This window comes from Geotrypetes seraphini, chromosome 1 (assembly GCF_902459505.1).
Source record: "Geotrypetes seraphini chromosome 1, aGeoSer1.1, whole genome shotgun sequence".
In the NCBI taxonomy this organism is placed as follows: Eukaryota; Metazoa; Chordata; class Amphibia; order Gymnophiona; family Dermophiidae; genus Geotrypetes; species Geotrypetes seraphini.
In genome coordinates this window covers 267,079,467-267,105,187 of record NC_047084.1, presented here as the reverse complement: position 1 = coordinate 267,105,187, position 25,721 = coordinate 267,079,467, and the positions used below count along the sequence as shown (strand labels likewise).

Sequence of the window (25,721 nt, the reverse complement as noted above, 5' to 3'; positions counted from 1 at the left end):
AGGGGATGTAATCAGGAGAAGAGATTATTATATGCTAGAGAAAAGCCAGGTTTTCAGAACAATGGATTGGTTGAGATGAAATTCCGAGACAACTTTAGGAAGGAACTTCGGATGAGTGCGAAGAACCACCTTGTCATGATGGAACACTGTAAAAGGTGGATCCGCAACCAATGCCTGGAGCTCACTGACTCGACGAGCAGAAGTGAGGCCAATGAGAAACACCACTTTCCAAGTGAGATACTTCAGATGAGCTTTGTCAATTGGTTCAAATGGAGGTTTCATAAGTTGAGAAAGAACAATATTGAGGTCCCAAACCACTGGAGGCAGTTTGAGAGGAGGATTGATGTGGAAAAGTCCTTTCATGGATCTGGAAACCAACGGATGAGCAGAGAGAGGCTTCCCTTGAAGAGGCTGATGGAAAGCAACAATTGCACTAAGGTGGACTCGTATTGAAGTAGACTTGAGGCCAGAATGAGAAAGATGTAAAAGATAGTCCAAAACTGAAGATAAGGAGGAGTGTTGAGGCTCCTGATGATGAGAAAAACACCAAGTAGAAAATCTAGTCCATTTGTGGTGATAGCATTGTCTAGTAGCAGGCTTCCGTGAAGCTTCCAAAACATCCCTCACAGCTTGAGAAAACTGCAGAGGAGCTATGTTGAGAGGAACCAAGCTGTCAGGTGTAGAGACTGCAGGTTGAGATGAAGCAGAGATCCCTGATGCTGCGTAAGCAGCGAGAGAAAAACTGGTAGAAGGTAAGGCTCCCTGCTTCTGAGTTGCAGTAGAAGGGAGTACCAAGGTTGTCTGGGCCACCGAGGAGCAATCAGAATCATGGTGGCATGGTCGGACTTCAGCTTGACTAGAGTCTTTTGAATGAGAGGAAATGGAGGAAACGCATATAGAAAGAGATTCGTCCAGCCCAGAAGAAAAGCATCTGCCTCGAGGCGATGAGGAGTGTAGATCCTGGAGCAGAGCAGAGGCAGTTTGAAGTTGGGAGGGGGCTGCAAAGAGGTCTATCTGAGGCGTTCCCCATGGAGAGAAAATGTGATGAAGGGGCGTGGAATGGAGAGTCCATTCGTGAGGCTGCAGAAGACGACTCAAGTTGTCCGCTAAGGCATTGTCTGCCCCCTGAATGTAGACAGCTTTGAGAAAGGTGTTGTGGCGAATTGCCCAATCCCAAACTTTCAGAGCTTCCTGACAGAGGGAGGCCGAGCCCGTGCCTCCCTGTTTGTTGACATAATACATGGCGACTTGGTTGTCCGTGCAAATGAGGACTACACGGTCGTGAAGCAGATGTTGAAAAGCATTGAGAGCATTGAAAATCGCCCCAAGTTCCAGGAGATTGATGTGGCATTGGCGATCTGTACCGGTCCAATAGCCTTGAGTGCGGAGACCAACCAGATGAGCCCCTCAAGCGTAAGTCGAAGAGTTGGTCATGAGAACCTTCTGATGGGTGGGGGCGTGTGAAACAGTAAGCCTCTGGATAGATTGGAAGAGAGCATCCACCAGCGAAGAGACTGTATCAGAGCAGGAGTGACCTGGATGCGTTGAGACAGAGGGTCGGAAACCTGCGTCCATTGAGATGTGGAATTCTGAGGTGAAGTCTGGCAAAAGGAGTCATATGTACTGTAGAGGCCATGTGGCTCAGAAGAACCATAATGTGTCTCGCCGAGATGGACGGACGAGATGACACCAAATGACAAAGGTGGAGAAGAGCTTCCAGATGCTGCTGAGGGAGGAACGCTCTGAGTTGGATAATATCCAGAACAGCTCCGATGAATGGAAGAGACTGAGAAGGGTGAAGATGGGATTTTGGAAAGTTGATCTCGAATCCCAGACTCTGCAGGAACCAGATAGTCCGCTGAGTCGCCAGGATGACTGCCCGAGACGTGGAATCCTTGATGAGCCAGTCGTCCAGGTAGGGAAACACCTGAAGACCATGGTTCCTGAGCGCTGCGGCCACCACTACCAGGCACTTGGTGAAGACTCTGGGTGATGAGGCCAGGCCGAAAGGGAGAACCCTGTATTGAAAGTGCAGATTTCCCACCCGAAATCTGAGGTACTGACGGGAGGCCGGATGGATGGGAATGTGAGTGTAGGCCTCCTTGAAATTCAGGGAGCATAACCAGTTGTCCTGCTTGAGGAGGGGATACAGAGATGCCAGGGTCAGCATGCAAAACTTTTCTTTGACCAGAAACTTGTTGAGCACCCTAAGATCCAAAATAGGACGCAGATCGCCCGTCTTCTTCGGAACAAGGAAGTACCGGGAGTAAAACCCCTTGTTGTGCTGAGCCAAAGGAATTGGCTCGATAGCTCAGAGCTGCAACAAAGCCTGAGCTTCCTGAAGAAGGAGGGCGGTCTGGGAAGAGGTGGAAGGATACTCTCTTGGAGGATGTTCTGGAGGAACTTGATGGAATTGAAGAGAGTATCCCTCTCTTACGATGGAAAGGACCCAGAGGTCGGTGGTAAGGGAAAGGGCAGAACGACTGACGTTATGCTCTCCAGAAGACAGTCAAAAAGGCTGAGGAGCCTTGGGCACAGCAGATGGTTGAGGCTTCTGCTGCTTCTGGGGATGCTGCCTCTTGACAGGCTGACGAGTGGCAGGAGCCTGTTTTGGTTGAAAACACCGTTGGTAAATCAGAGGCGGGTGTGAAGGATGAGGATGAGCAGTGTTAGGCTTAGGACGGAGAATAGACTGGAAAGACTTCTCGTGGTCCAAAAGCTTCTTGGTTGCTGCCTCTATGGACTCATCAAAGAGGTCAGTGCCAGCACAAGGGACATTAGCCAGCCGGTCCTGTAGATTGGGGTCCATGTCAATAGTCCTGAGCCACGCCAGGCGTCGCATGGCCACCGAGCAAGCAGTAGCCCGAGCCGACAGCTCCAAGGCATCATATGAGGACTGAAGCAATTGTAGCCGAAGTTGGGACAATGAGGCCAGATCTTCCTGGAATTCAAAATGTGCCCGAGGATCCAAGTAGGCCATGAACTTGGGGAGGATGGACAGAAAAAACTTGAAATATGTAATGAAATGAAAATTATATAAAATTTTTTTTTTTTTTAAACAAGAAAGGAGGAACTGTGGCATAAACCTTGGAAGAATGGGACCTTTTCAAGGAGGACTCGACAAGCAGGGATTGATGAGATAACTGAGAGTTGTCAAACCCTTTGCGATGCACAGTCTTATATCTGGAGTCCAATTTTCCTGGAACATACGGTATGGAAAAAGGTGTTTCCATGCAACGACCAAAAGTCTGATTCAAAAGCTTATGAAATGGAACCGACTGCGGAGCTATCTGACCTGAGGAAACAGGGGAAGATACAGCAGATGACGTCGAAGCAAGAGCCGCTGCAAACGACGAAGGTCTGATGAGCTCGAGGTGGAAGCAGTAGGCGCAGAAGGAGCCTTGGTGGAAGTCAAGGCCGAAGACGCCTTTGAAGTCGAGGGATCAATAGGAGACTCCATCTCGAAAAGCTTGTCCACCAAAATGCGCCGATACTTGCCGCCGCAAAATCGAAGCCCTCGGGCTGCGGCTGAGCGGCCTGTCCCAGAAAACGAACGGAAGAAGAAAAAAATGTATTTTATTTTTTTAACTAAAATAAAAGAAATAAAGTAAAAACAGCGATCAAAGACAGACTTCTCAGCTCCGCGGAAAACTGAGAACCAAGGAGACGCGCCCTGCGCTGGGCGGGAAGGCACTCGCGCATGCGCGGTGCGGGTGACTCGAAGCTTTGAGTTTCTTCAAGCAAGTCTGCTTGCGAGGTGTCCGCATCCGGGCTCCGTCGGTGACGTCACCCATATGTGAGAATACCTGCCTGCTTGTCCTGGGATAAATAACTCGATCTTGCCGGCCCTGCGTGGACCGGCAGGAAATTGAAGTTAGTCAATCTCGCCGGCCCTGTGCAGACCGGTGGTTGAAGAACAGTGGTCTACGTCACAACGTATAAGTTCCATCTAGGCAGCCTCATCAAATCTTTGATTATCCCTGCATGATGACTAAGTCTAGGTTGGCCCACATCCCACCCTAATCACTCCTCCAAAAATGTCCCTTTCAGCTCTGGGCATACAGTGGCATTCAGAGGCCTAAAAAGTCCCTGGATACATCTAAAAAGCCGTTTCAATTATCGGCACTTGGATGACCTGTCTTTTAGATCGTCTAAGTGCTGACTTTGGTGGGGTTTTTAGACGTATTTCAGTTTCAATTAAGAACCCCATAGTAAACAGTTTTTTAGGTTTATTAGAAGAAAGAAGCCGGGAAAATAATCAGTTGGAACTCTAAATGACCGAGGGGTAAAAGGGGAGCTCAGAGAAGACAAGGCCATAGCAGAGAGATTAAATGAACTCTTTACTTCTATCCTCACCAAGGAAAATTTGATGGGTATACTGGTGCCAGAAATGGTATTCAATGCAGATGAGTCAAACAAACAAACAAATCTCTGTAACACTGTAAGATGTAATGGGCCAATTTGACAACCAAATAATATACATCCCAGAGTTCTAATAAGAATTGAAAATTGAACTTGTAGAGCTCATTAGTAATTTGCAATTTATTTTTAAAATCCAGCATGGTATCCGAAGACTGGAGGGGGCCAATGTAATAAAAGGGTTCCAGTGGTGATCTGAGAAATTATAGCCTGGTGAGACAGATGATGGGATTAGGAATCAAAAAAGGGTCTAGTCAAGCAACTGAATAAACAAGGCTTATCTTACAATCTCTATTGAAAATTCATGCTGCTTCGGATCCTGCATCGCACAAAATAGAAGATATTTCACTATTCTTACTTGCAGTAGAGTTTCCATTAATACTATCCACTTATCCTTTAAAAACAAATTAAACTTTGTAAATTAAAAGATATACTGGTGCATGGTAAATTGGTTAATTTTTTTTATCAATAAGTCCAGAGTTAATAGCTCTAAAATGTATTTTTCTGGAACAAATGCAAAATTTTCTGCCTTTATTTTGATAATGGTGGAACATGCTTCTCTCTTTAGTGCTTCAGGAACTCCAGGGTGCAAAGAGACTCTTCTTAAAATGCAGGCAGGAGTTAATACAAATTTGGGATCTGTAGTCCTTGACCCCTCGGGGAGATTGAAGAGCATTCTGGTTCTTTTTAAGATATTGTTTTCTCTTATGCAGGTTCCCATTAAAGGAGGTGAGCTGGGGAGTTTTGTATCTTAAAGACATTTACCAAGTTCACTGTTCTGTGAACAGGAATTTAAATTTACTGTAATATGCCTAATGCCTATTAATGTCATGGGGGACTATAAGAGTCCTCCATGGCTGTTTCTTTCTTGGAGCCCAGAAGGCTCTTATGTGGGTGGGGGAGTTGGGGCTGTTGCTTTTGTTGGTACAGGTGTCTATATTTGTGAACATGACGTTTCATGATATATTAAATAAAATGTTTTAAAATAAGATATATTGGTTTAATGTCAAAAAGGTAAGCCTTACCTGTGATTTATCAACCTTAGAGATGGACAACTTAGACAAGCACATTTTCCAACACCACCTGTAATAAGAAACAAAAATGAAGTCACAGATAAAAATACCTGACAAAGCAAGATAATAGACTGTTCAACCTCCACTTAAGTCATCCCTGTAGATATATATAAAACTTACTTTAAGGTTAAGGTTTACCAATTTTTATTGGTAACCACAGATTTACAATACACAATATACGGTATATACAGCTGATATAATTGGTCATCCATTTCTATAATACAGTGTTACAGCACAGTTACTTACCGTAACAGGTGTTATCCAGGGACAGCAGGCAGATATTTTTGACTGATTGGTGACGGCACCGACGGAGCCCCGGTACGGACAATTTTAGAGTGATTGCACTCTAAGAACTTAGAAAGTTCTAGCTAGGCCGCACCGGCGTGCGCGAGTGCCTTCCCGCCCGACGAAGGCGCGCAGTCCCTAGTTAAGATAAGCCAGCTAAGAAGCCAACCCGGGGAGGTGGGAGGGACGCAAGAATATCTGCCTGCTGTCCCTGGATAACACCTGTTACGGTAAGTAACTGTGCTTTATCCCAGGACAAGCAGGCAGCATATTCTTGACTGATGGGTGACCTCCAAGCTAACAAAAAGAGGGATGGAGGGAAGGTTGGCCATTAGGAAAATAAATTTTGTAAAACAGATTGGCCGAAGTGTCCATCCCGTCTGGAGAATGTATCCAGACAATAGTGAGATGTAAAAGTATGAACTGAGGACCAAGTAGCAGCCTTGCAGATTTCCTCAATGGAAGTGGAGCGGAGGAAAGCTACAGATGCTGCCATAGCTCTAACTTTGTGGCCCGTGACAGAACCTTCCAGTGTCAGGCCCGACTGAGCATAATAGAATGAAACGCAAGCAGCAAGCCAATTGGATAGAGTGCGTTTAGATGCAGGATGACCCAACTTGTTAGGATCAAAGGATAAAAACAGTTGAGGAGATGATCTGTGAGGTTTAGTACGTTCAAGATAGTAAGCCAAAGCACGTTTACAGTCCAAGGTATGCAAAGCCTGTTCACCTGGATAAGAATGAAGCTTTGGAAAAATACAGGTAGGACAATGGACTGATTAAGATGAAAGTCAGACACAACCTTAGGGAGAAACTTTGGATGTGTACGGAGAACCACCTTATCATGGTGAAAAACAGTGAAAGGTGGATCGGCCACTAGTGCATGCAACTCACTGACCCTCCTGGCAGAAGTGAGAGCTATAAGGAAGACCACTTTCCAAGTAAGAAATTTGAAATGTGCTGTGGCCAAAGGTTCAAAAGGAGGCTTCATTAAAGCGGAAAGAACCACATTGAGATCCCAAACCACAGGAGGGGGCTTGAGAGGTGGTTTCACATTGAAAAGGCCCCTCATGAACCTAGAAACCAAAGGATGAGCAGAGAGGGGTTTTCCATGAATTGGCTCATGAAAGGCAGCAATGGCACTAAGATGAACTCTGATAGAAGTAGAATTGAGACCAGAGTCAGACAAGGAAAGAAGATAGTCCAACACCAGTCCCACTGCTACAGACATGGGATTATGGTGATGTAATCACCAGGAAGAAAACCGAGACTACTTCTGTTGATAACACTGAAGCATGGCCGGTTTCCTGGAAGCATCAATGATAGAACAAACAGGTTGAGAAAGGAGTGAGTGAGCCGAAGTCAGCCCGAGAGATACCAAGCTGTCAGGTGCAGAGACTGTAAGTTGGGATGCAGTAGGGTCTGCTGATGCTGAGTAAGCAGAGAAGGAAACAGTGGAAGAAGTATGGGTTCCCTGGAACTGAGTTGAAGTAGAAGGGAGAACCAATGTTGCCTGGGCCACCGTGGAGCGATGAGAATCATGGTGGCTTGTTCCCTCCTGAGCTTGAACAATGTCCGCAGCATGAGCGGTAGAGGAGGAAATGCATATAGGAAGAGATTGGTCCAATCCAGGAGAAATGCATCGGGTGCCAGACAGTGAGGAGAGTAGAGTCTGGAGCAAAACAGGGGCAGCTGATGATTGTGAGGAGCTGCAAAAAGGTCCACTTGAGGAGTGCCCCATTGAGCGAAAATGGACTGGAGAGTCAAGGGGTCGAGAGTCCATTCGTGAGGTTGGAGAATTCTGCTGAGATTGTCTGCTAAGGAATTCTTCTCCCCTTGAATGTAGACAGCCTTCAGGAATAAATGACGAGCTGTCGCCCAAGACCAAATCCGTTGGGCTTCCTGACACAACAGGCGAGAGCCCGTCTCTCCCTGTTTGTTGATGTAGTACATTGCAACTTGATTGTCTGTGCAAATGAGTAGTACTTGAGGAAAGAGAAGATGTTGAAATGCCTTGAGGGCATAAAACATTGCTCGGAGTTCCAGGAAATTGATGTGGTGTTTCTTTTCCTGGGCAGTCCAAAACCCCTGAGTTTGAAATTCATTCAAGTGAGCTCCCCAGGCATAAGGGGATGCGTCTGTGGTGATCACGAAATGATGAGGAGGTAGATGGAACAGTAGACCTCTGGATAGATTTGAAGATGTCAACCACCAAAGAAGCGACTGTCGAAGAGACGAGGTCACAGATATGTGTTGTGAGCAAGGATCCGTCGCTTGTGACCACTGGGTTGCTAGGGTCCATTGAGGAGTGCGCAGGTGGAGACGTGCGAAGGGGGTGACATGTACTGTGGAAGCCATGTGCCCCAAGAGCACCATCATGTGATTGGCAGAGATGGTAATCTGTTGAAACACCTGCCGACAGAGATGAAGGATGGTCTGAAGGCGGTTGGATGGAAGAAACGCCCTCATCAGAACAGTGTCCAGAATGGCTCCAATGAATTGAAGTCGCTGGGTTGGAATGAGGTGCGACTTAGGTAGATTGATTTCGAAACCCAACAGTTGAAGGAAGTGAATGGTCTGGTTGGTGGCAAGCAGAACCGCCTGAGGAGAATGAGCCTTGATCAGCCAGTCGTCCAAATAAGGGAAGACTTGAAAATTGTGAGAGCGGAGATAGGCTGCTACCACAATCAGACACTTGATGAATACCCTGGGAGAGGAGGCCAGACCGAAGGGTAGCATCTTGTACTGATAATGATTTTGATTGATGAGAAAGCGTAGATATTGCCTGGACGTCAGATGGATAGGAATATGTGTGTAAGCCTCTTTTAGATCGAGGGAGCATAGCCAGTCGCCCTAAGTGAGAAGAGGGTAGAGGGTGGCAAGAGAGAGCATTTTGAACTTCTCCTTGACCAAACATTTGTTGAGCTCTCTGAGATCTAATATAGGTCTGAGGTCTCCGGTCTTTTTGGGAACTAGAAAGTACCTGGAGTAAAATCCCTGACCTCGCTGATCTTGAGGAACGTCTTCGATGGCATTGAGAAGAAGGAGTTATTGAACCTCTTGAGCGAGAAGGATGGACTGAGACTTGTTGGAAGCAGACTCTTTTGGCAGGCCTAACGGTGGAGGAGTCTGAAAATTGAGGGAGTAGTCGTGGGCTATGATAGAGAGCACCCACTGGTCGGTGGTGATTACTTCCCATCGAGTCAGAAAAATGTTTAGTCGACCTCCTATAGGCTGTGGAAGAGGACATGAGGGAGGAAGACTGGCAATGCCCTGGAGAAGTGAGTCAAAAGGGCTGAGTTGGTTTAGGCTGAGCAACAGGCTTTATGGCAGGCGGCTGTTGTTGGCGAGCCTGTTGTTGTTGCTGCCATTGCCTCCGAGGCTGAGGAGGATGAGGCTGAATTGGCCGAGCAGAAAAACGCCGCTGATATGACTTCTGCTGCCTAAAAGGACGAGGAGGAGGGGGTTTCTTTTTGTTTTTCAATAAAGTATCCCACCTCGTCTCATGAGCAGAAAGCTTCTGAGTGGTGGTATCCAGAGATTCTCCAAACAGCTCATCACCCAGGCAGGGAGCATTGGCAAGGCGGTCCTGGTGGTTCACATCAAGGTCTGAGACGCGAAGCCATGCCAATTGTCTCATTGCAACAGACAGAGCAGTAGCTCGGGATGTCAGTTCAAAAGTGTCATAGATGGAACGGACCAGAAACTTCCTGAGCTGCAAGAGACTGGCAGTGCATTGCTGAAAAGCAGAAAGCTTGCAGTCAGGAATATATTTTTGAAAAGTGGCCATCTGCTGGATAAGATGTTTCAGGTAAAAGGAGAAGTGGAATGCATAGTTACCTGAACGGTTGGCCAACATAGCATTTTGGTAAAGTCGTTTACCAAATTTGTCCATAGCCTTGCCCTCTCTGCCAGGAGGGACAGAGGCATACACACTAAAGCCTGCAGATTTTTTTTAGGGTTGACTCCACCAGCAAAGATTTGTGTGGAAGCTGAGGTTTGTCAAACCCTGGAATAGGAATAACTTTATAAAGTGATTCCAATTTCCTTGGAGCTCCTGGAATGGTGAGAGGAGTTTCCAAATTTTTGTAAAAAGTTTCCCTTAATATATCATGAAGGGGTAACTTTAAAAATTCTTTGGGAGGTTGGTCAAAGTCCAAAGCATCCAGGAATGCTTTTGACTTCTTAGAATCAGACTCCAAGGGGAGAGAAAGGGTGTCTTGACATTTCTCTAAGAAATTTGGTGAAGGAACAGTGCTCTGGCTTACTAGCAGGATCCTGCACCAATGGGTCAGCCTCATCCGATGAAAAATCCTCCTCGATACCGAGGGGATCTTCGGAGTCATCCCATAAATCAGGGTCACGTGCCGATGGAATACGGCCCTGAGATAGAGGAGTAGAGGATTCAGTATGCTTGGTCTTGCGTACCGATTTGCCGGAACACATCGACACCGTTCCCGGCGACTGTAAAGCGGTACGGGTGTCGGAGAGCGGTACCAGATCAGAGACAGCATGAGCAGCTCGACGAAGAGACTTTGGCTCTGCCGATAAAATAGGCATAGATGTAGAAGAGGCAGATTTAAGCGGTGCCGATAACGTCGATGCCGACAAAATAGGCTGATCGACGATCGGTATCGGAGGCTCAGTAGGTACCGACACTGGAAGGTTCGGAGTCAGCAGAGCCGGGAGCAGGTGTTGTAATTGCTCCTTAAGCTGGACCTGAAGGATGGATGCTATGCGCTCATCCAGAGACGGTCCCGATGGCACCGGTACCGCTTTTTTCTTGCTGCGGTGCAGCTCGACGCTCAGGCGAAGTCACTGCATGTTCGACTGGCGGGCCGAGAATTGTAGGGGATGGCTTCTTAGCCGGCTTACCTGTGGGGTGCGACACCAAAGATGCATCCTGCGGTGTCGAAACTACTGGTGCCAACTTGGAGGAAGTTGCCGAAGCCGGGGTCGATGCCGGTGGAACTTCCATAGCGGCACCGAAAAGAATCTGCTGTTGAATTTGGCGATTCTTCAAAGTTCTCTTTTGGAGAGAACTACAGCAGGTGCACGTCTCAGCCCTATGGTCCGGACCCAAACACTGAAGGCACCACTTGTGTGGGTCGGATAAGGAAATAGGGTATGCACAACGCTGACACTTTTTAAAACCCGGTGAAGGGGGCATGAAGGGGAAAACGGCAGTAGCAAAATCGAAGCCCGAGGCTTCGATGGTGTCAACAGGTCCCGCCGGGGCCGACCGAAAAAAGTCGAAAAAAAGAAGACTTTTTTTTTTTTTTTTTTACTTTATTCAAGAAAAGAATACAAAAAGAAAACGTGAGAAGTTTCACGAAGAAAAAAAGCGCGAACGGGAAGGCGAAAAAGAGATATCCAATAGCCGTTGGAAACACGCGTCTTCTTAGCTCCGCGGAAACTAAGAAACTGGGGACCGCGCGCCTTCGTCGGGCGGGAAGGCACTCGCGCACGCGCGGTGCAGCCTAGCTAGAACTTTCTAAGTTCTTAGAGTGTAATCACTCTAAAATTGTCCGTACCGGGGCTCCGTCGGTGCCATCACCCATCAGTCAAGAATATCTGCCTGCTTGTCCTGGGATAACTTGGATTACGAGCATAATCCATACCAGGAGCATGCTCGTAATCCAAAATGCTTGTTTATCAAAGCGAGTTTCCCCATAGGAAATAATGGAAACTCACTTTGATACGTTCCTACCCCCCGAGGCCAGCAGCGCTGCTAAATCACCCCCCCCCCATGAGAACCGGCATTGCTTCCCCTAAAGGCCTCCCCTGTGATCCGGCACCCTTTCCCCCACGATCCGGCACCGGCATGTCCTGTGCATTGGTGCCGGTGCCCGAAGATCGGCCTCATCTTCTTGCTGGGCCTTGAGCATCTGCGCATGCTCAAGGCCTGTGAGTTCACGTTCTCTCCGAGATCTCCTAGAATCTCGGAGAGAACGTGAACTCGCAGGCCTTGAGGATGCGCAAATGCTCAAGGCCCAGCAAGAAGAGGAGGCCGATCTTCGGGCACCGGCACCAACGCACAGGACATGCCGGTGCCGGTACCCAGATGACAGTAAGAAGCGGCCGGGGGGGGGGGGGGGCGGTGCCCAATCGCTGCGGGGAGGGATGCCGGATATGGGGGGGGAAGGGTGCCGGATCACGGGGGGAGGGTGCCGAATCGCGGGGGGCGCCGCTCGCAAATCGAGGCATGCTCAGTTTCCGAGGTGCCGATTTTGCAAATGTTTTGCTCGTCTTGCAAAACACTCGTAAACCGAGGTACCACTGTATAATGTCCTTAATGCCCTCCTAAACTCTATAGTAACAATATTCCAAATTTAGAGGTCATCTAGCACAGTAATTTTCAACCTTTTTACACCTGTGGACCGGCAGAAATAAAAGAATTATTTTGTGGACCAGGACACTACTAGGACTAAAATTTTAAAAACCCGTTTCCGCCCCATCTCCGCGAGCTCGGTCACCTCAGTAACTATAAAAAAATAGACAAATATAGTGCAAAATATAGACAGCAGATATAAATTCTCAAAACTGACAGGTTTTGATCACTAAATTGAAAATAAAATCATTTTTCCTACCTTTGCTGTCTGGTGATTTCATGAGTCTCTGGTTGTGTTTCCTTCTGTCTGTGTATCCTTTCATTTCTTTCTTTCTGCACTCAGGCCCAACAATTGTCCCTTTCTATTCCCTCCCTCTTTCCTTCCCATGTCTTTAGTACCCCCAGTGCTTCCTTCCCAAGTCCTTAGTGCCCCTTCCTATGTCTTTAGTGCCCCCAGTGCCTCCTTCCCATGTCCTTAGTGCCCCCTTGCCTCCTTCCCATGTCCTTAGTGCCCCTTCCTATGTCTTTAGTGCCCCCAGTGCCTCCTTCCTATGTCCCTCTCACTGCCTTCCACACTTTGTCCCACCCCCACCTCTACCCCCGAAGCCAGCCTGTCTACCCCTCTCTCTCCCTCCCTGGCCAAAGCCAGCCTGCTTGCCTGACTACCTCCTTCCCTCCTTGCCGGCAAAAAAAAAAGCCTCCCTCCTTCCTTTTCCCTGCTCTTACCACCCTGCTGCTAAACCCAACAGGAAATCTTCTTTCCGACGTCAGAATTGACGTCAGAAAGAAGATTTCCTGTTGGGTTTAGCAGCAGCAGCAATCTTGCTGGCCCTCCGTGGACCGACAGAAATTTCCTGCAGACCGGCACCAGTCCACGGACCAGCGGTTGAAGAACAGTGATCTAGCAAGATAAACTAATATACTGTATTCTGGAATTTCATTTATACAATAAACAATGTCCTGTCGTCATTTCTATCAGCATAAGTTTTAATTCGCATGTATGGATAACTCTTCCATTACAAGTTCAAATTGATTCCCTACCTACTCCTAGAGATCTTGAAAGAGGCTGTGTTCTTAAGTAAAGAGTAATGAATGACACTGGGCCCAGATGATCATCACCCTTTGGGGACAGCATGATGTTAGACTTAACCAGAGAGTTTCAATCCTTGGAGCTCTCCAGAAAAAGGGACTGTCAAGTATATATAACTCTTCACTCTGATCCTTATTTAGTGGATCACCTCTCCTCCTCCAAACAAAAAAACACTGTGATGTAACTTGAGTTTGAAAGTGAAGTTCCAAGAGTATACTACATAATCTCTACTGGTAAAGTCAACCCTAGGTAATATGGTTCTGTTGTTATGACATCGCCTATCTAAATCTTTGGATTGATTGTATATAGGCCTCCCAGATTATTTTCTGACGTTTTAAAGGTAAGGTGTAAGTCTCCAAGGTCCATCATCAAGATCTCATGCCATAATGGAGCTGTGCTCTGTATCCAATATTGGAAAATACTTTCTTTCTACACCATTAATTTCCAACGATAAATAAATAAATCAATATATAAATTATTTTTTAATATTTTAAATGTGTTTTTCTTTTTAAATATCATGCCTTACTATAAATACATTTGTAAATTATAAAGTTCATTAATCTCTGCATAATTGCTTAAATTTGAGGAAAAGCCTCAGGGCATAGTCCAGGATTACAAATATCTTCACAAACCTCTCAGGGCCAAATTCTATAATCAGCATCCTAACTATAGGCGGCCAACTGCTGCCTAACCAGCCAATTGGGATGCAGGTTTCTCAAAAAAAAACAAAAAAACAACAACCCTCCCGAGGCAGGCCACCTACATTGTAGGCACCTCCAGGAGCCTTGGCCCGGAAGTAGCCTTAGGCAGGCTTAGGCAGTCCTATGAGCCTCCCTAGGCCCCCGATAGATGTGTACAATGTAGGCCAGCAAAGATCGCTGGCAGGAGGAATGCCCAGTCCCTCCTGCCGGAACTCCACCCACACCCTCCCGTGTCTGCCCCCTCCCGGTGCATTGTGGGATGCACCGGGGAGAGGCCTTAGGTACCTGAGCCAACTGGAATCTTAGGCCCCATTCATACTCACCCAGTGGCTTTGATCACCCTGTACCATCACTTCTAGTTTAAAGCCCTCTTCAATAGATTAGCCAGCCTGCCACCAAAGACACTTCTTCCCTTCTTTGATAGATGTATACCATCCCTGCTCAGCAGTACTTGGAAAATCATTCCATGATCTAAGAAGCCAAAACGCTCTTAATGATTCCATCCACGCAGCCACACATTCATCTCCAGGATGCATGCTTCTCTGACCTGGCCCTTACCCTCAACAGGGAGGATGGACAAGAATACCACCTGCGCACTCGACTACTTCACCTTCTCTCCCAGAGCCACAAAGTCACTTTTGAACTACTATTACATAACTCATTATTTGTGTGTAAAGTATTTTATAAAATTCCGCTGATAGGCCATCAATCCCTGGGGACTTCTCCAAAGTACTGGTTTTAATATTGTAGAATACTTCCTCCTCAGAGACAGAGGCATTAAGGGCCTCCCATCCAGGCTAGGTAAATCTAAGTTAATCCCGTGAGAACTGATGGCAGCTATTCAGCAAGTGGTACAGGGCCAGGCTGGAGTGTGAAAATCTCGCTCCTGCCTTATGTGCCGCTGGCCACAAGATATGATGAGGCAAGTCGTCCAGCAAGGGAGGGGCAGGAGGGCGGAAAGCTCACTCCTGCCGATACAGTGCTGGACCACCATAATTGAAAAGGTACTAGGGGGTTAAAAAATGTTATATTTGCTCCATAAGATGCACAGATACTTTTCAACCCACTTTTGGGGGGAAAAAAGTGTGTCTTATGGAACGAAAAATATGGTATTTTAGTTTATTTATTTATTTGAATCTGCTCTGTCAGATTCTGAATAGAAAGACTGAGAGAAGTAATAAGCTTTCAGTTGTGCCTTGAATTTTGAAAGCAAACTTTCATTGCAGATGTAGTGTGGAAGGGAGTTCCAAAGTGTAGGTGTTATGACTGAGAAAGAAGAGTTTCTGCGAATATCAAGAAATAACTGTCTAAATGATGGGACAGTTAGCAATTGTTGTTGTGAACATCGGAGGGCTCTCTTTGGCGAGTAATAAACCAGAAAACTGAATAGAAATGAAGGAAGACCACTGGAAAGAACTTTGTATTTGAAAGGAATACGATTAAGAAATGGACAAAATAATGTTCAGCTTTTAAAAGAAGAGCTGTGTGGTCAAACTTTGGTCGATGATAAAGTAGTCTCACAGCTGTGTTTTGAACTAGCTGAAGCCGGTGAAGCTGATATTTTGGAAGACCAATAAAGATTGAATTATAATAGTCCAGCCTGGAGAATACCAAAGAGTGAATTAAGATACAGAGTGAACTTATTTGAAGAAAAGGCCTAATTGAGCAGATCTGATGGAGCGCAAAAAAAAGAGGAGGAAACCACCTTTGAAATGAATGAGTGAAAAGATAAAGTATTATCAATCACAACTCTCAAAATCTTAGTCATTGTTGAGAAGTGGAGAACCTTTCATTTTAAAGGTTAAAGGTTTTGCTGGTAAAGTTTTGGAGGGAAAAACCATCACTGTGGTTTTTTGAGAGTTGACCTTTAACTTGTTGGTTGTTAACCAATCTGCAATTTTGTCTAATTTCTCAGAGATTGTTGAGTAACTGGATAATGAATGAGAGTCCAGTGATAAGATTAGCTTTCATCAGTGTAGATGAAAAAGGTGAACCCTAAAGACTGAAGCAGCAAAGTGAAAGGGGCAAGAAAGATATTGAAGAGGATAGGCCCCAAAACAGAACCCTGAGGCACCCCAGATTTGAGTAATTGAGTATCTGAGAAAGTTTTGGAGTGATAAACCAAGAAAGTGTGGTCAGAGAGATATGATTGAAACCATTAAAAAACAGGCCCTTCGATTTGTATATCTCTAAGTCGATTAAGGAGAATATTGTGGTTGACCAAGTCGAAAGCAACAGACATGTCAAGGGAAAAAAGAACCACATCACAGTTGCTATCCAAGATCTGACTTTTATGATTTAAAAGACCTAGGAGTATGTGTTCTGTAGAGTGATGGAAACAAAAGGTAAGTTTGAAATTGGTCTGTAATTAGCAACGGGAATTTGGGTCAAGATTTTGGTTCTTTAGAAGAGGGATGACAATAGCTCGTTTCCAGGCATAGGGGACATCTCCAATAGAGAGACTATTGTTAACCATTCATAGTAATGGTTCAAGGAGTGGATCAAGGAAATGCAATAGAAGCAGGAATAGGATCAGTTGGAGGAGATGAGGGTTTTAAAGATGTGACTTTTTTTTAAAGCAGCGTAGGTTTGAAGATTGAAAGTGAGTGCCGCTACTGGCACTGAAGAAGGTACAGGTTGAGAATTGTCAGTCGTGAGACATGTTGTAAGCACAACGGCAGTGTTGGTAATGAAACAGGTGTGATAAGAGTGCTGTAGTTTATTATTTTTTCCTTGAAATCCTAAAGTGCAAAATCCTCAGCAGTAAGGGATGGCTGAGGGCCAAATGGGAGAGATTTAGAAAATGAATTTATTAAACGATAAAGATAAGGTGGATTCAAGTCACATTTGAGAATATTGGAAACATATGTGTGTTTAGCACTGCGCAGCATTTGAGAGTAATGTAATGGTGTATCTTAAAAAATTTTAAGAGTAGTATCAGAGGGATTCTTGTGCCTAGAACGCTCGGTACTAAGCAATTGACGGCGTTGTAGAGTTAAACCAGAGTGATACTAGGGATATGAAGAGCTGCGCTTAAAAGAAACAGTAGTAACTAGAGGTGCAGAGCGATCAAGGGTCTTACTCCAAGTATGAATTTGATCGGTTAAGGGACATTTGGCAAAATCAACAGGAAATCCTTCACAGTCCTTAAAGACGCTTGCTGTAGTGAGAGATTTTAATTTCTGGACTTGCTTAGCCACAAGAGTGGAAGCAGGGGAGTCTGTAGGATTAGTAGCAGTATAAGTAAACTATAAAAGAGCATGATCAGACCATGGAACTAGAAGAATAGCTGGAGTAGAGAAATAAGACACGGATGTTTGTGGTGTCAAGACAATAGCCAGAAGATGTCCTCCCAAATGTGTTGGACCACGCACTAACTGGTGAAGGTCAAGTCATCAAAAAAAAAAAAAAAAAAAAGGGCCAGTGAAGATGGGTCTGATGGATCGTCACAATGTATATTTAAATCACCCAGGATAATTAATGAAGAAAGAGTAAGGTGAAAGCTGATTAGCTCTTGTAGGGCTAACAAAGAAGAACATGTTACTGGTGGCGGATTGTAAATCAGGAGAAGTATCATTGGAAAGAAGAAGCTAATTCTTAAGAGCCAAGAGCTCTATACTAGATGGTGATGATGAGCTTTGGTCTAGTGATAGGCTGAGATTTTACTTGATACAATAATTGCTAGACCTCCTTCTCTACAACATTTTTGGTGGCGGTAAAAGAAAGTATAGTCAGCCAAGTTTCTACAAGAGCAAAGATGTCCGGTCGATCCTTTTCCAAACGTACATAAACCAGAAGGGAGCAATTATTTAGACCACTAAAAGCTGGTAAAGGGTTTTGTTTAAAAGATGATGTAATAGGAACAGATGTAAGGAACCTTGCCCGTGGGACAAGAGTATCTTACATGGGGCATCAACGATCCCATACTACTGGAATGGAAGATTGAGATGAATAGGAATCCAGGATTGACAGAAAATAAATCAGTAAAAAAGAAAAAGTTAAAGTCCAAGAAAGTAACAAGGGCGCACAAAAGAGATGCAAGAAGGAGCGCACAAAAGCACAACATGCTCCTTGTTCGCGCTCCTTCGTCACGTTCCGGTAGCGAGCGCCACTGGGAAAAGGGCTGTAAAATAGTCACCAGAAAGTGAGGTCACCTTATAGTAACATAGTAAATGACAGCAGATGATAATAATAATAATAACTTTATTCTTATATACTGCTACATCACAATAGTTCGAGGCGGTTTACAGCAAGAGAAACTGAACCGTCAGCGACATGTATAAATCATAAGAAATACATAATACGCAAATAAGCTAGAACAGTAAAAACTTAGGTTACAAATCTATCAAATAACTGCGTCAACTAATTTTCTGAAGAAGTGGTAAGATGAAACCCATGGAATAATTTTACCAAGCCAAACATTCATTTTTCCTGCCTGAAAGGCAAGAGTTCTGACAAGAAATCTCTTAAATTGACAGGCTTTTACTGTTGGATATTATTATTATTATTTTATTTCTTATATACTGCCAAAGCCGTAGTAGTTCGAGGATGCAAATAAATGAACTCTAGGCGTGAACTTGTTGGAACAATCCAGGAAAAAAGGGAAACAAATACAGGCAAATTTGAACAGGACTCTTGTCTCCATCGGCAACCAGTGTAATTTTTGGTAATAGGAACTAATATGCTCAAATTTTTTTCAAACCAAAAATCAACCGTACTGCTGAATTTTGTATCACTCGTAGTCTTTTACGTTTTCTTATAGGTTCCCAAGTAAATTATTTTACAATAATCAAGGTTACTTAGTATAGATGACTGAACTAACAAACGAAACGATGCTGCATCGAAATATTTCTTAATGGTTTGGAGTTTCCATACGACCGAGAAACATTTTCTGACTAACAAATAGCACAGTTACTTACCGTAACAGGTGTTATCCAGGAACAGCAGGCAGCTATTCTCACATATGGGTGACGTCATCGACGGAGCCTGAATGCGGAAGCCTCGCAAGCAGACTTGCTTGTAGAAACTAGAAGTTTCGAGTTGACCACAACCCGCATGCGCGAGTGCCTTCCCGCCCAGCATAGGGCACATCTCCTCAGTTCAGACAGCTAGCAGAGAAGCCAACCAGGGAAGGTGGGTGGGTTGTGAGAATAGCTGCCTGCTGTCCCTGGATAACACCTGTTACGGTAAGTAACTGTGCTTTATCCCAGGACAAGCAGGCAGCCTATTCTCACACTTGGATGACCTCCAAGCTAATCAGAATGGGATGGTGGGAGTCTTGGCAATTTAAGAGAATAAATTTTGTAATACTGTCTGGCCAAACTGGCCATCCTGTCTGGGGAAAACATCCAGACAATAGTGAGAAGTAAAAGTATGAACCGAGGACCAAGTAGCAGCCTTGCAAATTTCCTCAATAGGTGTAGATCTGAGGAAAGCTATTGAAGCTGCCATTGCTCTGACTTTTTGGGCTGTGACTCTACTGTATAGGGGGTAATCCAGCCTGGGCATAGCAGAATGAAATACAAGCAGACATCCAGTTGGAGATGGTACGCTTAGAGATCGGATGTCCCAACTTGTTTGGATCGAAGGAGACAAAAAGTTGAGGAGCAGTTCTGTGTGGTTTGGTGCATTCCAAATAAAAGGCCAAAACACGTTTATAATCCAAAGTATGAAGAGCTGATTTTCCAGGATGAGAATGAGGCCTTTTGAAGAACACTGGAAGAACAATAGATTGGTTGAGATGAAATTCTGAAACCACTTTAGGGAGGAATTTAGGATGAGTACGGAGGACCACCTTGTAATGATGGAACACAGTGAAAGGTGGATCAGCAACTAAAGCTTGCAGCTCACTGACTCTTCGAGCAGAAGTGAGGGCAATGAGGAACAGCACTTTCCAAGTGAGATACTTCAGATGAGCCTTGTAAATTGGTTCAAATGGAGGCTTCATCAATTGAGCAAGGACAACATTGAAGTCCCAAACCACAGGAGGCGGTTTGAGAGGTGTGGAAGTGGAGACCTTGAATGAGGAGTCGGTGGTCTAGAAGAAGTAGGTGTAGATTGAGGCTTAGTTGAAGAAGGGTGCTCCTTAGAAGAACTATACCTGGAAGGATGCCTCGAGGAAGGTCTCGATCGTCGGTGAGAACGGTGCTTGGAAGCAGATCTCGAAGATCAAGGAGACTTCGCCTCGGAGACAGAAACAGCCGATGCTACCAAAGAATGGACAGGACTGGAGGCTGTGGATTGAAGTTCCAGAGGCTTGATGGAGGAACCTCGATGCACTCCCAAAGACTCTGCTCCTTGTATGGAGTGTGAGGATTCCTGCTGAGGCACTTGCACGTGAAGCAAGGAGCAGATTCTTTGCTTAGATGTCAGACCAGACACTAACAGAGACTCTGCTCCCTGCGTAATGTGTGTAGACTCAGACTGAGGCATAGGAAGAGGCTCGACCTCGCGGGAATCTGCAGAATGCCCAGGCTGGATTACAGTAGCTAGCTTCATTCCCATTTTGATGAGGAACTTAAGAAACTGCTGCTCTAAAAGTCTGGAAAGAAGCCGGCAAAGATGGATCCGCGTCTGATACCAGACCACCTGCCTTGGCTGGAGGTTCCACCGAGGCAGTGGAGGCAGGAGGGCCCTCGGTCGAAGGCGAGACCGAGGCGGGCTTCGAAATCGAAGACGTGGACGAATCCATGTGGAAGAGTTTCTCCACCGAAAGTTGACGACGTTTAAGGGCTCGAGGTTGAAGAGTAGCACAGCGTTCGCACGACTTCGGATGATGTTGTGGCCAAGGCACTTGAGGCACCTGGTGTGAGGGTCCGTGAGAGAAATCGAATGTTGACACTGGATATACTTCTTGAAGCCTGTCGTTGGCCGGGACATAGAAGGAAAAACAGCTGCTGCACGGTCGAAGCCCCTGGGCTGCGGCTGAGCGGCCTGCCTCGGCAGCCAAACGGAAGAACTAAAAATTATTATTTTTTTTTTAACTTGAATAAAATAAAGAAATGTACAGACAGCGATTCGTGAAGAAAAAACCACAAACCGCAGTGTAGAGAAGGCACAAAGTGAAAAGTTAAACACAGAGAGTCAAAGACGGACTTCTCGGCTCTGCGGAAAACTGAGAACTGAGGAGAAGCGCCCTACGCTGGGCAGGAAGGTACTCGCGCATGTGCAGTGCGGTCAACTTGAAACTTCTAGTTTCTACAAGCAAGTCTGCTTGCGAGGCTTCCGCATCCAGGCTGCCTGCTTGTCCTGGGATAAATGTATGTTCCTCCAAAGTAAGGTGCTGATCTAATGCTACTCCCAAACTTTTTATGGAGTATTCTATAGCAGTGGTTCCCAACCCTGTCCTGGAGGAACACCAGGCCAATTGGGTTTTCAGGCTAGCCCTAATGAATATGCATGAAGCAAATTTGCATGCCTATCACTTCCATCATATGCAAATCTCTCTCATGCATATTCATTAGGGCTAGCCTGAAAACCCGATTGGCCTGGTGTTCCTCCAGGACAGGGTTGGGAATCACTGATCTATAGGATAATCATGATCAGTCAGATGCAGAGTATCTTTAATATTGTCATTGGGACTAGCAAGGAAAAATTTGATTTTTTTCAGAATTAAGTTTTAATTTGAAATCAATCATCCATAGTTCAATCTGGTTTAACCTTTTCCTATCGTAATAAATTTTACGTTATGCTGGTTCCAATTGTAATTATTTTAGCAAAGTTTTGTATTATTCACCGTTATCATTTACGGCTATTGTAAACATAATGTAAATAAGTCATAAGTCTGTAAATTCAAATATTTTGTGTTCCTGGCTCTTTATTAGTATGGGACATATGATAGCAAATACATTTTTGGAATGTCCTGTCATCTGGGACACACGATAGGAAAAGGTTAAAATAATAGATACTGTATTTTTCGCTCCATAAGATGCACCCTAGATTTAAAGGAGAAAAAGAAAAAAAAAAAAAACATTCTGAACCAAATTCTCCCTGCCAGGCTCTGCACCCTACCCCACACTCCTTGCCAGGCTCTGCACCCTGTCCCCCATCTCTGCCAGGCTCCGCACCCTATTCTCCCTCTGGTGGTCTAGTGGAGGCTGGGGCAGGGCACAGGGCAGGCAGGCCTAGTAGCCTAGTGACAGGCAGGCCCCCATATACCCCCTAGTACCTTAAATCATCCCCCATGCCCCCCACATACCTCCCAATACCTTATATCATCCCCCATGCCCCCACATAGCTCTCCAGTACCTTAATTCATCCCCCATACCCTTTTAAACATCCAGGTACCTTTTAAATTATACCCCATACCCTTTTAAACAACCCCCCAGTACCTTTTGTCCCCCCCCCAATCCCACCCTCTATTGTGTGGCTGCCAAAGAATCCAAGAAATTAAGTCAGAATATACAAATAAGAGATACACAAAGAATGAAAAACCTAGACAGTGTGCATGATCCCCCAAAGAGCCCCAGCACAGATAAAAACAAAAACCAACCAACAACCATCAGGGGCATTAAAAAAAATTACCCCGTACCGTTTAAAATCCCTCCCGTCCTCGCTAGACGGCTCTCATACTCAGGTCAGGAGCACGGATGTGAGGAGCAAGTGTTAAGTGCTCCTGCTTGGGCCCGCCTTTGCATTCCGAATGGCTGGCGTCAGTTCTCACGAGTCCTGCGAGAAATGATGCCACCATTCAGAAAGCAGCAGCAAGCCCAAGCGGGAGCACGTAATGCTTGCTCCTCACATCCGCGCTGCTGACCTGAGTAGGAGAGCCGTCTAGGGAGGGAGGGATACCGCTGAACCACCAGGCTGTTTAAAAAAAGGTATCAACGATCACAACTAAGGGCTCAGACATCAATTCAATTTCTCCATCTTTTCTAAACTATCCTCAGTTGAAATCTCTGACCAAGTACTAAACTGGTTCAAATCATACTTTCAAGATCGATCAGCTAAAATTATTTTTAATAGCTCATCATCAAACATTTTCACCAGTTCATATGGGATTCCTGAAGGTTCAATTCTTTCCCCACTTTTATTTAATATCTTTTTATCACCTTTCTTAACTCTCAGTCAGTCTATAGCAGTGATTCCCAACCCTGTCCTGGAGGAACACCAGGCTAATCGGGTTTTCAGGCTAGCCCTAATGAATATGCATGAGAGAGATTTGCATATGATGGAAGTGATAGGCATGCAAATTTGCTTCATGCATATTCATTAGGGCTAGCCTGAAAACCCGATTGGCCTGGTGTTCCTCCAGGACAGGGTTGGGAACCACTGGTCTATAGGATTCTCCTCTTATGCATATGCAGATGATATTCAGCTCCTGTACCCCTTAAATACAGCAGATCTCAATGAGATAACTAACAACCATAAACAACAAATTAAAACAAATAAGCCAAAGGCTTAAGGATAATATGTTGGCATTGAACGCAACCAAATCTTCATCACAGATTCTCCTAGACCAGGGGTGTCCAATGTCGGTCCTCGAGGGCCGCAGTCCAGTCGGGTTTTCAAGATTTCCCCAATGAATATTCATGAGATCTATTTGCATGCACTGCTTTCATTGTATGCTAATAGATCTCATGCATATTCATTGGGGAAATCCTGAAAACCCGACTGGATTGCGGCCCTCGAGGACCGACATTGGACACCCCTGTCCTAGACAATACCCCTCTTCAAAAAGTAACCACAACAAAAATATTGGGAGTAACACTAGATCAGGAACTTACCTATCATGACCAGATTAGTTCAGTGGTTAAAAATTGCTTTTATAAATTACATCTCATTAGATCCTTATCAAAAGTCTTAAAGCCCGAGGCCCTTAACATACTAATACATTCATTAATCATTTCAAGGCTTGACTATTGTAACTCTTTATTTCAAGGCATAACTCAAAAAGAAATAAGAAGATTACAGATAATACAAAACAGCAATAAAAATTATCACTAACTCAAAAAAATATGATCACGTTACACCACTTCTACAAGCAGCTCACTGGCTACAAATCACACATAAAATAACCTTTAAAATTTTATTATTAACTTTTAAAATTCAACAAACTCATGCTCCGTCTTTTCTACATCGTTTTTAATACCGTATTCTCCATCCAGGGCATTAAGATCAATACAACAACAGCTATTGACTATTCCTTCATTAAAAATAATAGGAACCAGAAGATCTACCATTTTCACAGTTATAGCACCTCAGCTGTGGAACAATTTATTAATTTATATTCGTAATGAATCTTTAGAAAAATGTAAGCGTTCCTTAAAAAGTTTTTTGTTCAAGGACGCCTTTGAAAACAGATCACATAATTTTGCAAATCACCAAACTTCTTAGATCTAAATTAGACTTCTGTATAGATTATAGATTTATCTTTTTTTCTTTTTTTTTTCTTTCTTTTTTGTGTTACCTACCAAATGTGCTCCCCGCTAAATGTTTTCTTTCTCTCTTTAAAGATTGTAGTTCATCACCTTCCATACCAGTTATGTATTAGAATGGATATAATTTGAATGTAATTGTGTAAAAGAGTTTGTTCTCCCCCTCATTTTTAAAATGTTATACGCTTTGAAGCTTTTGATATTGCATACATAACAAAAATTTAATAAACTTGAAACAACAGCGGTGGAAGTGCTGGGGGGGTGTTTTGAAAAGGTGCAGCGGTGTGGAGGGGGGTGTTTTGAAAAGGTGCAGAAGGGGGTGTTTTGAAAAGGTGTGGCAGCGGTGCTGAGAGGGGGAGGGGTGTTTTTAAAAGGTGCGGCAGGAGGGTGTTTTACAATGCTAAGGTGGGGTACAAATTTTGTATCTTCACTACATAAGACACACTGGGATTTCCACCTACTTTTGGGTGGGAAAAAAGTGTGTCTTATGGAGCGAAAAATACGGTATATGATTTTTTTAATCTCAGCTGTCAAACAAATAAGTGGAACAACTATAGTGATATCAGCGTAGATAAAAAATTTAACTTTTAAGCTTTGCAATAAATTTCACAATGGCGCAAGATAAATGTTGAACACAGTGGGCGATAATGGCAAACCCTGGGGAACCCCACATGGGTTTACCCAATGGTAAGAAAGCTTTTCATCACAATAAACTCGGTAAGATCTTTTTCCCAGATATCCCCAAAACCATTTCAAACCATTTCCTGAGATTCCAATTGATTCCAAACAATCAATTACTATAGAATCATATGGTCAACCAGATCAAAGGCGCTACTTAACATAAGAATTGCCGCTGTTGGGTCAGATCAGTGGTCCATTTGCCCACCCGAAACCAGAAGAAATTATACCAAAGGTCTCCATAACAAAATGCACGCATACCTTTAAACGACAATATTAATATATAATCAAATTATCATATCAAACCACCCCCGAAGTTCCCATAGGAAATAATGGCGGTGTACTTACAGTTCTGCATTGGCTTTTTTCTGTCAGCGATTTTAAAAGCGTCTATGGCCTTAATTTCCAGATAAATTAAAATGGCCATTTCCTCCATGTATGTGGGCTGTGGTAAACAGCCGTTGATCGCATTGAAAGCACACTATACTAAAGGAGTTGATGCCTCTTGGGCGGAGGCTAGGGCGGGCTTGCCTGAGATTTGTAGAGTGGCTATATGTTCTACCCTTCATACCTTTACCAAGTTCTATAGGGTGGATGTAGCAGCCAGGAAAGACACTTCACTTTCTTGGTATGACTGGTCAGAAACAGTGATCTGAAAGATGAAACTTGTACTGTAGGTAACTTTGAAGACCCAATGAAGCACTCATTTGACATGCAGCAAATGCAATGCTTTATCCTTTTTCTTAAACCCTAAAGCATGGAAAGCGAG

General features: G+C 44.6%; 1 protein-coding gene across 3 annotated transcripts in view; it reads right to left on the bottom strand.

Annotated features, from left to right (window-relative positions):
- Window positions 1–25,721, bottom strand: part of LETM1 (leucine zipper and EF-hand containing transmembrane protein 1) — a 251,235-nt gene that overhangs the window by 171,212 nt on the left and 54,302 nt on the right. For all 3 annotated transcript variants that reach the window (XM_033950993.1, XM_033951002.1, XM_033950987.1), the window contains exon 2: window positions 5,445–5,502. Coding sequence is in view for 1 of the 3 variants with exons in the window: in XM_033950987.1 (XP_033806878.1) it covers window positions 5,445–5,502 (58 nt within the window). In the remaining 2 variants the exon portion in view is untranslated. The remainder of the gene's footprint in view (window positions 1–5,444; window positions 5,503–25,721) is intronic.